At 39.9% G+C, this 15,257-nt stretch overlaps 1 protein-coding gene across 1 annotated transcript in view; it reads right to left on the reverse strand.

The window, feature by feature from the left end:
• Nucleotides 1-15,257, reverse strand: part of CSMD1 (CUB and Sushi multiple domains 1) — a 2,072,278-nt gene that overhangs the window by 1,054,828 nt on the left and 1,002,193 nt on the right. The window contains exon 4 of the mRNA XM_061404066.1: nt 12,170-12,364. Within this exon, the coding sequence (XP_061260050.1) occupies nt 12,170-12,364 (195 nt within the window). The remainder of the gene's footprint in view (nt 1-12,169; nt 12,365-15,257) is intronic.

Raw genomic sequence — 15,257 nt, forward strand, 5'->3', positions numbered from 1 at the left:
TTATGTAAGGCTTATCAATTAAAGAAATTTGAAGCTTTAGGCAACTTTACATGAAACATGGCATCCATTATTTAGCATGTTTTATTAAGGGTATTGCTAAGACTTCTCCTGGCACTTTATTTCATGGCATCTCTGCTTGCTATCATTAATTGTTCCAAGGAAATACAACTGTCCTGAAACGGATAAAATCCGTCAACTCTCTAAAACAAGCAAAACAGCTGCCACATCCTGTACTCTTTCCAACTATCACGTAACAGTGACAATGGGTTTTGACACTTTTCAGTGAATATTTATCTTAAATGCATGTGTTGAGACAGAGAGACAAGGTGACAGCCTCAGTGAGTAAATAGCTATAGACTCTGCTAATAATTCATTTACAGCTATTTTTCAGTGGTTTGCAGGTCATGCTTCTCAACAGAGTGAAATAGAAAAAGCAAACACACCTGTCCTTAACTGCCCCAAGCAGGAGGCGCTGTGTGAGACCTGCCTTTGCACCCACCGTCTCTGCAGCTCTGGACAACATGCCTCACATCACACAGGCTTAGGTTCCTTACCTGCAAGTTCTGAGGATTAATATTAAACTTGAACACTTCCGGACAGGATAAGATCAACTAATGCACGCCAAGTTCCTAACACAAACCTGCCACAGAGGTGTGTGATCTAAATAAAATGCTGAGCCATGCCTACACTTCCCTGTGGCTTTTCCTGAAATAATTCTTAGTGGGCGAAAAAAGACTCTGCTGGCTGAAAATGGAAAATAAGGAGGGAAGGATGATCAACCAGCCAAGGGTCAGGTGGTTCATTTCCTGCCTCAAGTGTCTAAGTCCACTTCACCTGGAGCCAGAGAACCCCTGGCTGCAGGTACTGGGATACCCGTGCCCAGCAGCATCCTCTAGGCCTCACCTTTCTGCCCCTAAACAAGGGTTCCTGGGAGGACAAGTTGGGGGTAGGGGGTATTTAGGGCTGCAGTGGAGAGAGGGGAGAGAGGATCAACCGAATGCAAAGAGAGCCTTTTCCAAAAGGAGGACTATCTGGCTGGGAGCAGACCCCTGCCCACCCACCTCCTTTTCTCCAAGACTGACCAACTCTATAAAGAAACAGCTGTAGCCAATCACATCTAGCCTTCAGAGTAAAATATGAGAAAGGTCCTCCAGCCAAGCATCCCTCTGTGGGCGTGAGGCTCCCGTGAGCTGCGCTGATACATCGAGTTCATCTGAGAGCCCCAAGGCTGTGGCTGGTGTCACCCCACCGAGCTCACAGAAAGCCGCCACAGCCGCAGCGTCCACCACAACACGGGGACGGGCGGTCACGTCTCCCTGCTGCTGTTGGCCTGCCTTTGTGCTTCTCCTCTGAGGCTCGTAATCCCCAAGGGGGGCCTGCAGGCCGGCCAGATACCTCCACACGCACCGCACAAGGAGCAGGCGGAGAAGCAGGAGGGTGCGGGGCCCAGCAACGTCCCTCCCCTGAGGAGAAAACCGGGTGGCACACGGCTTTCCCCGGAGCAGGGACCACGTTCTCCTCTCCCCTTCCCAGGCTCCTCGGGGATCGGGGAATAATTTGTCAGGAGGAAAATATCTGTTTGCTCAATCCCATTTCAAAAATTTGTGCTCCAATGAAAGCATAGGTCTCTTCTTTAAAGAAACCTATTTTTATTCTTTCTTTTAAATTGAAAGGGAACAGGCCGAGCATTGTAGGGACTGATAGAATAAGATCCCAGGTCACAGTTCAGCCTCTCCCACTTACCACTATGTGACCTCATGCCTCTGTGCCCGAAACTCTTTGCATGAAAAACAAGACCAAGGAGGACACCTAACTTGCAGGGATATGAAAGAAAGTGAAAATGTTAGTAGCTCAGTCATGTCTGACTGTTTGTGATCCCATGGACTGTACCCTCCAGGCTTCTCTGTCCGTGGGATTCTCCAGGCAAGAATACTGGAGAGGGTTGCCATTCCCTTCTCCAGGGGATCATCCTGACCCAGGGATTGAACCCAGTTCTCCTGCATTGCTGACAGATTCTTTACCATATGAGAAACCAGGGAAGCCGGGGTCCTGGTGAACATTAAATACAAGATATTTGTAAAGCATTTGAATGATACCTGATGTTCGATTACTGATATAGGTTTAATTGTTATCACATCTTTTTCTTAAAAATCTACATTTTGAATGACCAAGCAGAAATGTCTTATCATTTGATAATTGATACTAACCTATGTATTCCTCTGGGGCTTCCCAGGTGGCACTAGTGGTAAATAGCCCACCTGTCAATGCAGGAGATGGAGGAGACATGGGTTCCATCCCTGGGTTGAGAAGATCCCTTGGAGGAGAGCATGGCAACCACTCAAGTATTCTTGCTTGGAGAATCCCATGGATATAGAAGCCTAGTGGCTTACAGTCCATGGGGTCACAGAAAGTCAGACATGACTGAAGCGACTTGTCTTCTTTTTTTTTAATTAATTTTTTATTGAAGGATAATTGCTTTATAGAACTTTGCTGTTTTATGTCAAACCTTATTAAAAATACTTTGAACCTGATTTATTAGACCCTTAAGAAAAATGAATCTAGATATAATCTCCATCTGACTATTACTACATCTATATTTTCGATACCATCATGCTATTTATATACTCGTATATATCTCCATGCATGCTGGATATGTGATTTTTGTCTCATTATTGCAATCCACATAGTTACATGTGAACACAATGGCCTGTTCTGACATAGACTCACCCTTCAGTAGGTGCTCACTCCTTTTCTGAATCTCTATTCATTTTTTCTTCTTAAATGAGCCTGGTAGTCTCTCTTTTTTATTCTAAAGAACTCCAATAAAGCATAAAAAACATTTGCTTAGGAGCCAGTAGCATTAAGATAATTTGGAGAAGGCAATGGCACCCCACTCCAGTACTCTTGCCTGGAAAATCCCATGGATGGAGGAGCCTGGTAGGCTGCAGTCCATGGGGTCGCTAAGAGTCAGGCACGACTAAGCGACTTCACTTTCACTTTTCACTTTTTTTTTTTTTTTAATTTTTTATTCCTTTATTTCTCATGTGTTCCCCATCCTGAACCCTCCTCCCTCCTCCCTCCCCATACCATCCCTCTGGGTCGTCCCAGTGCACCAGCCCCAAGCATCCAGCATCGTGCATTGAACCTGGACTGGCATCTCGTTTCATACATGACATTTCACATGTTTCAATGCCATTCTCCCAAATCTTCCCACCCTCTCCCTCTCCCACAGAGTCCATAAGCCTGTTCTATACATCAGTGTCTCTTTTGCTGAAAAGATGCTCAACATCACTCATTATCAGAGAAATGCAAATCAAAACCACTATGAGATACCATTTCACACCAGTCAGAATGGCTTCGATCCAAAAGTCTACAAATAATAAATGCTGGAGAGGGTGTGGAGAAAAGGGAACCCTCTTACACTGTTGGTGGGAATGCAAACTAGTACAGCCACTATGGAGAACAGTGTGGAGATTCCTTAAAAAACTGGAAATAGAACTGCCTTATGATCCAGCAATCCCACTGCTGGGCATACACACTGAGGAAACCAGAAGGGAAAGAGACACGTGTACCCCAATGTTCATCGCAGCACTGTTTATAATAGCCAGGACATGGAAGCAACCTAGATGTCCATCAGCAGATGAATGGATAAGAAAGCTGTGGTACATATACACAATGGAGTATTACTCACTTTTCACTTTCATGCATTGGAGAAGGAAATGGCAACCCACTCCAGTATTCTTACCTGGAGAATCCCAGGGACAGAGGAGCCTAGTGGGCTGCCGTCTATGGGGTCACACAGAGTTGGACATGACTGAAGCGACTTAGCAGCAGCAGCAGCAGCAGCATCATATAATTTATATGAATTTACTTTCAATTTTTTTTTCTTGTGATTTGTCTCCAGTCACTGAAATCTGAAATCTGAATTTGCTTTCAAGATTGGAAGGGGGAGAAGATCGAGATGGTAATTGCAACAGCTAATACATATAGAATTTCACTGTGTTGATGTCTCTTTAAGGATTTTATATGGAGTATTTCATTTCACCTTTCCAACAGACCTAGGAAATAGAAACTATTATACAGGGAGGAAAACTGAGGACAGAGAGAAAATAACACCACACAGCCCATAAACTTCATCCTATATCACCTACGTTCCATTTACCTTCTTTACAGTTTAAAGACTTTGCAGGCTGTTTTGCATACGCCATTTCATCTTCATACTAATGCTGAGAATATCATTCCAAAATCTTTGCTTGTCTATTGACATTACTGTGTAGAGATTGGGTATGTGGTCTCTGGAGCTAGGCTGTTGTGTGAATATCTTACTGTAGTATATGTAGTAGTTTACAGATGGGAAAGACATGTGGTACAGGAATCCAATGTACTTACAGTAACATAGATTGTAACAACTATCTTTCAGAACTGAACCTATTAATAGTTTGTTTTCTCCCTAGAGTTCTCTTAATTGTATTCTTTATATATCTTGAGCCACACATGCATGAAACTGTTTTCAATTCTCTGCTTACTCCACTAGCTAATCAGTCTCTCCTTCAAAGTTTTCCATAATCTTCGTTCATTAGATCCCAGTGCCATTTCTTCCCAAAATAAGACAGCGTCTGAAATGAGATTCTTTTTGAGAAACCTGTTTGGATTAATGCAGAACTAGGCTCACCCTTATCTTCTGCCTTAAAAGTAATTGTGAAAATAGACTTCTCCTGTCTGCTGCTATTCAGCTCAAGTCTGTCTCAGTAACTGCGAAGAAGCTAAAAGGAAGAATTCCAATCAGACAATGGCGTGCTGCTGCTGCTGCTGCTAAGTCGCTTCAGTCGTGTATGACTCTGTGCGACCCCATAGACAGCAGCCCACCAGGCTCCCCTGTTCATGGGATTCTCCAGGCAAGAACACTGGAGTGGGTTGCCATTTCCTCCTCCAATGCATGAAAGTGAAAAGTCAAAGTGAAGTTGCTCAGTCGTGTCCGACTCTTAGCGACCCCATGGACTGCAGCCTACCAGGCTCCTCCACCCATGGGATTAGACAATGGCGTAGATTCGTATATTTCAGACCCATTTTCTTGTGAGTCCTTGTCATGAAACTTACCGCTGTCTACTGAAACCTACATCATGAGTAAAATGTACACAAAGCACCAGGACTCTGCATACATTAGCAACTGCTGTGGAAGGAAAAAAAGAAAACTAAAATTCCTCTGCTTGCTGTGTCCAAGCCCTCTGAAACAGGAGATACTAGCATACATAGCTAACGAGAACCTGAAATGTGGTTCTATCAACCTTGAGAAATGTCGTAACTGAATTACATGCCAGGTTTTGAAGACTAGTATGGAAAAAATGTGCAAACTACTTCATTAATATTTTATATTGATTACATATTGAAATGATCATAATTGGGCTATGTTGGGTTAAAAAAGTATATTTTTAAAATTAAACACAGCAGATTTTTTTTTTTTTTTTACTTTATCAATGTAGTTATTAGGAAGTTTTGATTACATAGTTGGCTCTCACTTTTGGATCACGTTATATTTCTAGCAAACCACGCTGACCTAAATACTAAAGAAAGAAAGTGTTAGTCACTTAGTTGTGTCTGACTCTTTGTGATTCCATGGACCAGGCCCATCTGTTTGTGGAATTCTCCAGGCAAGAATACTGGAGTGGATTGGTATTTCCTTCTCCAGAGGATCTTCCCAACCCATGGATTGAACCTGGGTCTCCCACATTTCAGGCAGATTCTTTACCATCTGAGCCACCAGTGGAGCCTCTAAATGCTGAGGACCTGGAGTTTTTCTTGGGTAGGCATGTCAAGTTGAACAGTCGCGAGCCCCTGCCTGAGCTGAGAATATGCATTATTGAATGTATGTAGTTTTTCTTTTTTTTTTCTTTTCAAACCCTTTTGTTTCTCGTCTAAATATACATAACTGCACAAACAGAAAAAGGACATCTTTGTAAAGACTAGAAGAGATAATTGGGAGAACAACCAATAATGAGGGGAGATTAGAAAAGATTAGGTTAGATTAGATTTAGTTTAAGATTAGATTAGATTTAGGTGCAAACTCAAGGATAAATGAAGAAGATGGAAACACGGCATCTCCAGAAGGAGAAGGTCCAAGTCCTCATCCTTGAAAGAAGTCAGCTTGATGCTGCTCTCCTGTTGAAGGGGATAGGCTTTAAGTAGATCTGGCTGGCCTCCCACTTCATCATGCATTCACTTTACTAAATACATGGTTATATCCTTTTTCTCCAAAGAGCACCATGTGACTTTAGAAAAGGTACACACATTTAAGTGCCATTGTTCAGGTAAATGCTGCCACTTGGAGCTATAATGTAAATTTTTCAACACTAGCAAATGCTCACTGCAGAGATTCGGTGGTACTGTTGTAGCACTATTAAGAAGACTCCTCAAGCAATTTCTGGAACAAAATAACCAGAATGTTGGGGAAGCAGAAATTACATTAATTATATTTTTGAAAATTATCTAAGTCCATATTGCTGAAATTAATCTCTTCCAGATATGCCACATCTAAACATTTGTAAGAATCAGATCATTGATTTTTTTTTTTAAGATACAGTTACCAACATCAATGACAAACTGTGTTGTATCTTTCAGATTTGTTTCATAAAATAATTATGTCAAACTTAATTCCCATTGAAATGTTATGACCCCAAGCATCTAGAAAAGCAAAATTTAAGCATTAATTTAATAATCTATGATACAGAAGAGATTGATCATTTAAAAAGCACTGTGATAGAGTTGGGATTTAATAAATTGATGACAAGATAGGAAAAGATTATGAGCTGAAAGTTATATCAACTTTAACTTTCTGAGGTTTACAAGTTGTGAAATTAGTAAAGACCCTCCAATTAAGAAGGAAATGCTTGGGAGATATGAGGAAAATGGAAATTGGCATAATTGCTGTTACATTTACTATTTCATTTTCTTGTTTATAATAACTCCTCATCAGATGCCTAGCACATTTCTATTTATCAACTAGATGTTGGGATGGGGGGTTAAATACAGCATTAAGGGCAAGTGGCTATGGATAAGGGTAACTTTTAAGGCACAGAGAAGGCCAAGATACAGTCACAGTTTTTATGACTATAAATGATCTCCTGGCAGGTTAAAAACTCATTGAGGAAATACTCTTAAGATATAGATTAAAATATAAAATACCAATGAAATAAATGCTAAAGACAAAGGACTTGTGTTTTCTTACAGCAATTAAAAAATGGGTTGTAATGTTTCAGTAATTCTTTTTTTTTAAACTGACTAAAATTTGGACTCAAGTGTGAACTTGACAACTAAGTAAGGTTTATGGCTCTAAGGGAGATGAAAGGGAAAACTTTGTAACAGGAAAAAGTGAATGTTTGGATTTCCAGTGGTGAGCTGGTAAGGGACTCTTTGGGAAGAAACCTTGCTCGGTAGCATTTGCTGGTTTCCTGTGTCACCCTGGGGGGATGGCAAGCGGGGTGAGAAGAACACAGGTCTTGGGAGATGCACACAACTGGCCTTGGGGGAGTCAACCCAAGCAAAGCATCGTGTGATAGAGAAAAAAGCATAACATCCATGTCTCTGACAGTAAAAAGCAAATTCCAGGAGACAGTGAAGGACAGGGAAGTCTGGTGTGCTGCAGTCCAAGGGGTTGCTAAGAATCAGACATGACTGAATGACTGAACAAATGGAATTCTAAGAGATGAAAGTGGACAAGTCAGTTAAAGACAAGGGAAGGTGGCACTGGGGCAGCTCTTTGAAGAGGTTGCACTTAGTTCTTACTGAGTCACTGAGGTGGTCTGACTGAGAGAGGAATGGGTGATGATGAAGTGTGTGTGTGTGTGTGTGTGTGTGTTGGGGGTGGGAAGTGGAATTAAGGAGGAGAATGTAGGGTGGAGGTAGACATTCTAGACATGGAGTCATTTAACCAACGTGAAGGAGGTTTGGGTGAGAAGGAAAAACAATGCCTGGAAAGGGAAAGTTGGAGAGGGAATGGTGACGCATGAAAGTCTAACGGAGGAAGGGTGGTGAGCAGGGGAAAACAGTGATTCTGATGTTTCACAGAGTTAATGGGAATTTCAGAGGCACAAGGGGAGACAGAAGGAAGAAAGTGTACATTTAGGAGACCCACATAGCAGTGTCCTCAAATGGGGTCACCGAGTCGAGGGAAATCAATGAAAAGATGAGGGTGGAGATTCTGGATTTTAAGGGCATCATCCTTTTGACAACAAAGGATAGAAAATAATAGCAGTATGGGAAAAAAGACGTGAGAGATAACAGACCTGAGGAACATGCAAAGAAATGAGCATTTCAGGAAGAACGATGGATGAGGTATAAGATGCCCATGATAGGAATTCCTCTAGGGCACAGCGGTGGTTTGAACATGGTGTATCTGAATCCCAACCACTCTGAGATGGAATATCTTGAACAAGTTATTTTCCCATCTAACGCTTAGGTGCCTTATTTGTAAGATGATTCTTTAATAAAATACCTACCATGAAGATTAAACAGGAAAGAGGAATGCCTCACTCATAATAAGTAAGCACCATGCACCAGTTAAGCAGCTGTAGTTATTGTGACGGCAGTAGTAATAATACCAGTATCATTAGCAGTAATAGCAGCAGCAGTAGTAGCTTGACACTTGTTTAGTTGCTCGGTTCTGTCCAACTCTTTGTGACCTTATGGACTGTAGCCCACCAGGCTCCTCTGTCCATGGGATTATCCAGGCAAGAACACTGGAATGGGTTATTTCCTTCTCCAGGGGATCTTCCCCACTCAGGGGTCAAACCCCCATCTCCTGCATTTGCAGGCAGACTCTTTACTGTAGAGCCACCAGGGAAGCCCCAATATGCTATTCCTAGGACAATTAACATCAGAAACATCTCATGAGCTTGCCACACCTTACCCAGATAATGAAAAAAATAGAAAAGTATTCATTATGGAATATCACTCAGCTATAAAAAAGAATGAATTTGAGTCAGTTATAGAGCAGTAGATGAAACTGGAGCCTATTATACAGAGTGAAGTAAGTCAGAAACAGAAACACTAATACAGTATATTAATGCATATATATGTGGAATTTAGAAAGATGGTAACAATGATCCTATATATAAGGCAGCAAAAGAGACACAGATATAAAGAACAGACTTTTGGATTATGTGGGAGATGGCAAGGGTGGGATTATTTGAGAGAATAACATAGAAACATGTATATTACCATATGTAAAATAGTTGACCAGTCCAAGTTCAATGCATGAAGCAGAGCACTCAATGTTGGTGCTCTGGGACAACCCAGAAGGATGGGGTGGGGAGGGGGGTTCAGGATGGGGGGACACGTGTGCACCCATGGGTGATTTGTGTCAATGTATGGCAAAGACCACCACAATATTGTAAAGAAATTATCCTCCAATTAAAATAAATAAGTTAATTAAAACAGACAAAAGTATTCATTATATAGCATACACTAAAACACAAACATACTGATGGAAACGATACACTTTGATATGATGACTTAAGGCTGTGAATCTGCCTGCTTACATATATGGATTAAAAAGTCAGATCAAAACCACTATGAGGTAACATTTCACACCAGTCAGAATGGCTGCGATCCAAATTCTACAAGCAATAAATGCTGGAGAGGGTGTGGAGAGCAGGGAGCCCTCTTACACTGTTGGTGGGAATGCAAACTAGTACAGCCACTATGGAGAACAGTGTGGAGATTCCTTAAAAAACTGGAAATAGAACTGCCTTATGATCCAGCAATCCCACTGCTGGGCATATACACTGAGGAAACCAGAATTGAAAGAGACACATGTACCCCAGTGTTCATTGCAGCACTGTTTATAATAGCCAGGACATGGAAGCAACCTAGATGTCCATCAGCAGATGAATGGATAAGAAAGCTGTGGTACATATGCACAATGGAATATTACTCAGCCATTAAAAAGAATACATTTGAATCAGTTCTAATGAGGTGGATGAAACTGGAGCCTATTATACAGAGTGAAATAAGCCAGAAAGAAAAACACCAATACAGTATACTAACGCATATATATGGAATTTAGAAAGATGGTAACAATAATCCTGTATATGAGAGAGCAAAAGAGACACTGATGCATAGAACAGTCTTTTGGACTCCGTGGGAGAGGGAGAGGGTGAGATGATTTGGGAGAAGGGCATTGAAACATGTATAATATCATATATAAAACGAGTTGCCAGTCCAGTTTCGATGCACAATACTGGATGCTTGGGGCTGGTGCACTGGGACAACCCAGAGGGATGTTATGGGGAGGGAGGAGGGAGGAGGGTTCAGGATGGGGAACACATGTATACCTGTGGTGGATTCATGTCGATATACGGCAAAACCAATACAATATTGTAAAGTTAAAAAAAAAAAAAAGTCAGACATGGTTCTTGTAATAAACTATAATGGAAAAAGAATAAAAATGTATAATATATACAAATAGATATAACTGAATCCCTTTGCTGTACACTGGAAACTAACATAATATTTTATATCAAACACACTTCAATTTTGAAAAGGCAGTCATAAATTTGAGTTTTAACTCATCATGTACTATCTTTGGAAACTTTGGAAAATTAAAATTGTGCTTCTTCATCTGTGAAATGAGCATGAACATTCATTATTTCACTGAGGTCTTATGAGAATTTAGTGATATGATTCAGTTAAAACACTCCAAAAACTTTCTGAATTACATTAAGAAATCAGTAAATGTTAAGTTAGGTGGGCTGCTGTCCATGGGGTTGCAAAGAGTCACACAACTGAGCACACACACAAATGTAAGCTACACTATTATTTTTGACATCATAAGGTGAGTTTTTCTTAGAAAAGTCAAAACCTAAGAGTGAAAGTATGTTCTTTCCTAAAGTTACTGGATCACGAAAATAACATCACAGAAAAGGCTGAAAATCAAAGGTTTCTAAAAAAGAAACTGAGTCCAACCTTGTACCAAACCATGAAGAGGAACACTTGGACTAGAGCATTCCTCTATGGTGTCTCCAAATAAGAGTTTTGAAAGAGCCTTTCTGTGATATAATTTAATTATCAAGGAACATCTGCCATTCTTAATGAGAAAAAAGATTAAAAAAAAAAAAAGAAAGAAACTTCAAAGAAGACCAAAAAAAAAAAAATGTATACTAAATCTTAGACTGCTATGAGAAGTAATTAAAATGTGCAGAATTCCACAGAATTTCAGAAATAGGATGAAGAAAACTTGGTATTTAAAGAATGCATCTGTATTTGTTACTGACTTTATAGGGTCCAGTCATCATGTTTTCTTGATGAGGGCAAAAAAGGAGAGTAAAAAGTCTGGCCTAAAACTCAACATTCAAAACACTAAATGGCATCATGGCATCTGATACCATCACTTCATGGAATCAGTGACAAATTTTATTTTGGGGGGATTCAAAATCACTCCAGACAGTGACTGCAGCCATGAAATTAAAAGACACTTGCTCCTTAGAAGGAAAGCTATGACAAAACTAGACAGCTTATTAAAAAGCAAAGATCTCACTTTGCTGACAAAGATCCGTATAGTCAAAGTTATGACTTTTCCAATAGTCATGTACAGGTGTGAGAGCTGGACCATAAAGAAGGCTGAGCGCCAGAGAATTGATGCTTTTGAACTGTGGTGTTGGAGAAGACTCCTGAGAGTCCCTTGGACAGCAAGTTAGATCCAACCAGTCAATCCTAAAGAAAATCAACCCTAAATATTCAATGGAAGGACTGGTGCTGCAGCTCCAATACTTGGTCACCTGATGCAAAGAACCAACTCACTGGAATAGATGGTGATGCTGGGAAAGATTGAGGGCAGGAAGAGAAGGAGGTGACAGAGGTGAGATATTTGGATGATATCACCGACCCAATGGACATAAGTTTGAGCAAACTCTAGGAGACAGTGTAGGACAGGGAAGCCTGACATGCTGCAGTCCACGTGGTCGCAGAGAGTCGAACCTGGCTTAGCGAATGAACAACAATGTGGTTTCTTAGGTAACTTATAATATCGCTATTGGGAACAGAACAAACTGACATGGAAAGACTCAGCATGCCGTATCTTGCTTTTGCTAAGTGGAAATTTTCCCAACATCATTTCCAAAGTCACTTGTTCAATCCAGGTGGGAGCACATCACGCCCTCCCCACCCGGGCACTTACCTCTGCAGAATGGGGCTGGGAAGTCCCAGGAGGCCCCGTTCCCGGGGCTGACGATGCAGGTCAGGATGGCGTGGCCCTCCAAGACGTAGCCAGAGAGACAGCTATATCGGATCTTGTCTCCTATGTTGAATCGTGTCCCGTGGAGGACTCCCTTCAGGATTTCCCCAGGATTTCCACATGTGTGGCTGGGTAAAACTATTGGGAAGAAAAACAAAAGAGAAAGAAACATAAGTTAAAGGAAGATTTTCTACTGACATCAGTCTATATCACAAAACATAGACCTCATTTGAATTACTTAAGTTATCAAATCTAGCTATCTTAATTTTGCCTAAAATGCAAGTAGCGAAATGGATTCATGTTGTATAAAATCTACAATTTTGTTCTCCTGTAAAAATATATGTGTATGCATGCACACTCAGTTGTATCTAATTCTGTGCAACCCGATGGACTATAGTCCATCAGATGCCTCTGTCCATGGGATTCTCCAGGCAAGAATACTGGAGTGGGTTGTCATTTCCTTCTATATATATATATAGATAGATAGATAGATATAGATATATACACACACACATACACACACACACATATATATGATATATAATTAAGTGGATTTTGTTAAGAGGAAAAAATACAGTTCTGCTTAGATTCAATTTTCTATATGATGCCTAGATTATTTTCCTAATAATGAGATTCTACAATCCTATAGAATTAGCAATTAGATAATATAACAGAATATAGATAGCTGAAAAAATCGTTAACAGAAGCACATGAATGGATATGCATGCTATATTTTTCCTTATTCCCCGAGACCAGCACTGCCTGACACACACCAGTAATAAATGTTCAATCAGTGTTTGATGGATAAATAACTGAATTAAAGAATAAATTAAAAATCTCATTTGCTAATCTATCAGACTTTCATAAACATTGTACTGCTATTATATTCCCGGCCATCTGTAAGGCTCTATGCATTTAGAGCAACTGACTGACAACAAAGTTTCAGGTGTAGGCTCTGACAAAGCAGGCACTGTCTTCATCTGTGTTTCAACAAGGCAGCCCTGGTTCCGGTCTTGCCTGGCCTTCTCACTGTTCCCACTGACAGCACTCTCTGTTTAATTCAGCTGCTTTCCAACCACATGGACATGATGCTGTTTCATACTCATAGAACGCAATTTTGAACTTGACTGAATAGACAAAGTGGAGAATTGTTGGCTATTGTTGCCATATTTCTGGTTATATTTAGCATATCATCTGTAAATTAGCTGCTATGATGTAGAATTCAAATAAGCAAAGGATCCTACTATTTAAAAAAGAAATGATTTACAAATAAAAAAATACTTCCAAATGAACAAAACTGTTCTACTTCTGTATCCTTTTTTTTTTTTTTTTGCATTAGTATAGGAGCATACTTTGCAATATATATATATAAAATACAAAGAAGTTTTTCTTTTTTCTTTGTTTGTAGGCTGAGAGATAAACAGATCTTTACCAGTAAATGGGGACGAAATTTCATTTATTTCAAAGATTAATTTTATTTTTATATAATTTAAATACATATGAACTAAGCTATTTAGAAACACAAAACAAATGCCATAGTTTAAATGTTTAATGTTATTAACATGCTTGTGAAATTACTACTTACATAGTCAAAGTTTGCACACCTCTAGTTTTTAGAAAATAATTTCTGAAAATAGCCTTCAAAAAACTGTTTGATAACATAATAGAAAATAATTCAGTATAATCTATAACCATCTTTGTTGTCTTTTATAAAAAAGAAATTCTGTTTTTAAGCCTGCATTCACTATCCCAAAGGCAATAAGTCTATTTTTAAAATGTTGTTTAAAAACAATTTTAACTTTTTGGAATTTGTCTATGACTTTCAAAGGCAGAAAATTTCCAATTCTATCTTGGAGAATCACTTTATTTTATGCCCTGGGATATCTGTCAGCCAGCCTAACTTAGGGTTGTTACAATCAGAGACAGTCGTGAGACCTGGGCTGGCTGAAACTGTATCACAAATGGAGAGAGAAAAGGAAAGGGGGTTTGGGGAGATATACTAATGTGAATGCTTTTGGCATTTTTCTCCCTTGTTCAGAATGAGAATTTTTATTTCAATCGATCTTATTTTAGGAAAAAAGTATTAACATTTTAATGTGAATAGTGTCAAAGAGTGAATAGAAATTATTAAGGATGATTTAAAACATTTACTTCTAGTTGCAAACAAACACATAAATGAAAACATGCCCGTAATATTACAAAAGCATCAGTCGTTTCATTAAAACATTACAAAAATATCTTAAATTGTGAAAAATGGACACAAATTATAATAGGTCTACACCAAGATATACAGCTCAGGCATGCAGACAATGCCAAGATATGAAATCCAGTGGCTGGGAAAAACTAATTTAAAATAAATAAATTCAACTCTGTTGTCATTTCTGCCAATTTCATTTGAACTAATTTTTGAGCCAGTTTCCCTGAAGATACCAAATGTCTCTGGTGTCTCCCGGAGCAATGAGGACACATTAAGTATTTAGTAAATGTTACTGAGCTGACTTGGACTCTCCATTTAGTTTGCTTTAATCATTCCTTGAAGTCATGTGCACCCTCTTGCAGATGCTTCAAGAATGGCATTCCTACTAGGGAGGTGGGATGGGGCACCTGGTGCAGACACTTGTCAACGTGAAAGAACGCTAAAAGGAGCCCTGGGCACGGCTCTTTCCTCTTTTGGCAGGCTTCCATCCATCGGACCCCATGGAGCCAAGTCTGCACACCCGGGGCCTGAAACCTAGGCTGTCATTCCAATTACACTCATGGAAATCCCCTCTACAATACTTCTGCTTTGGCGAGTACAAACGGTCACAAGTCAGTGACTTCGTGAGGCTCTCACATTAAGCCTTAGACCTAAGCATTTCAATCATTAAATGGATGCCATATCAAATCCCATTTCAGAAGACACATGGAAACTTGCAACTAAAAATACAGTATTTATATTCATCACAAAACAGGATAAAAGGCTGGTGAACAGAAGCCTGCAATTCATCAGGCACAGCAGCATTTTTAGCAGGATGTGCACAATTAAGGAAAT

Source organism: Bos javanicus, chromosome 27 (assembly GCF_032452875.1).
Source record: "Bos javanicus breed banteng chromosome 27, ARS-OSU_banteng_1.0, whole genome shotgun sequence".
NCBI classification, from domain to species: Eukaryota; Metazoa; Chordata; class Mammalia; order Artiodactyla; family Bovidae; genus Bos; species Bos javanicus.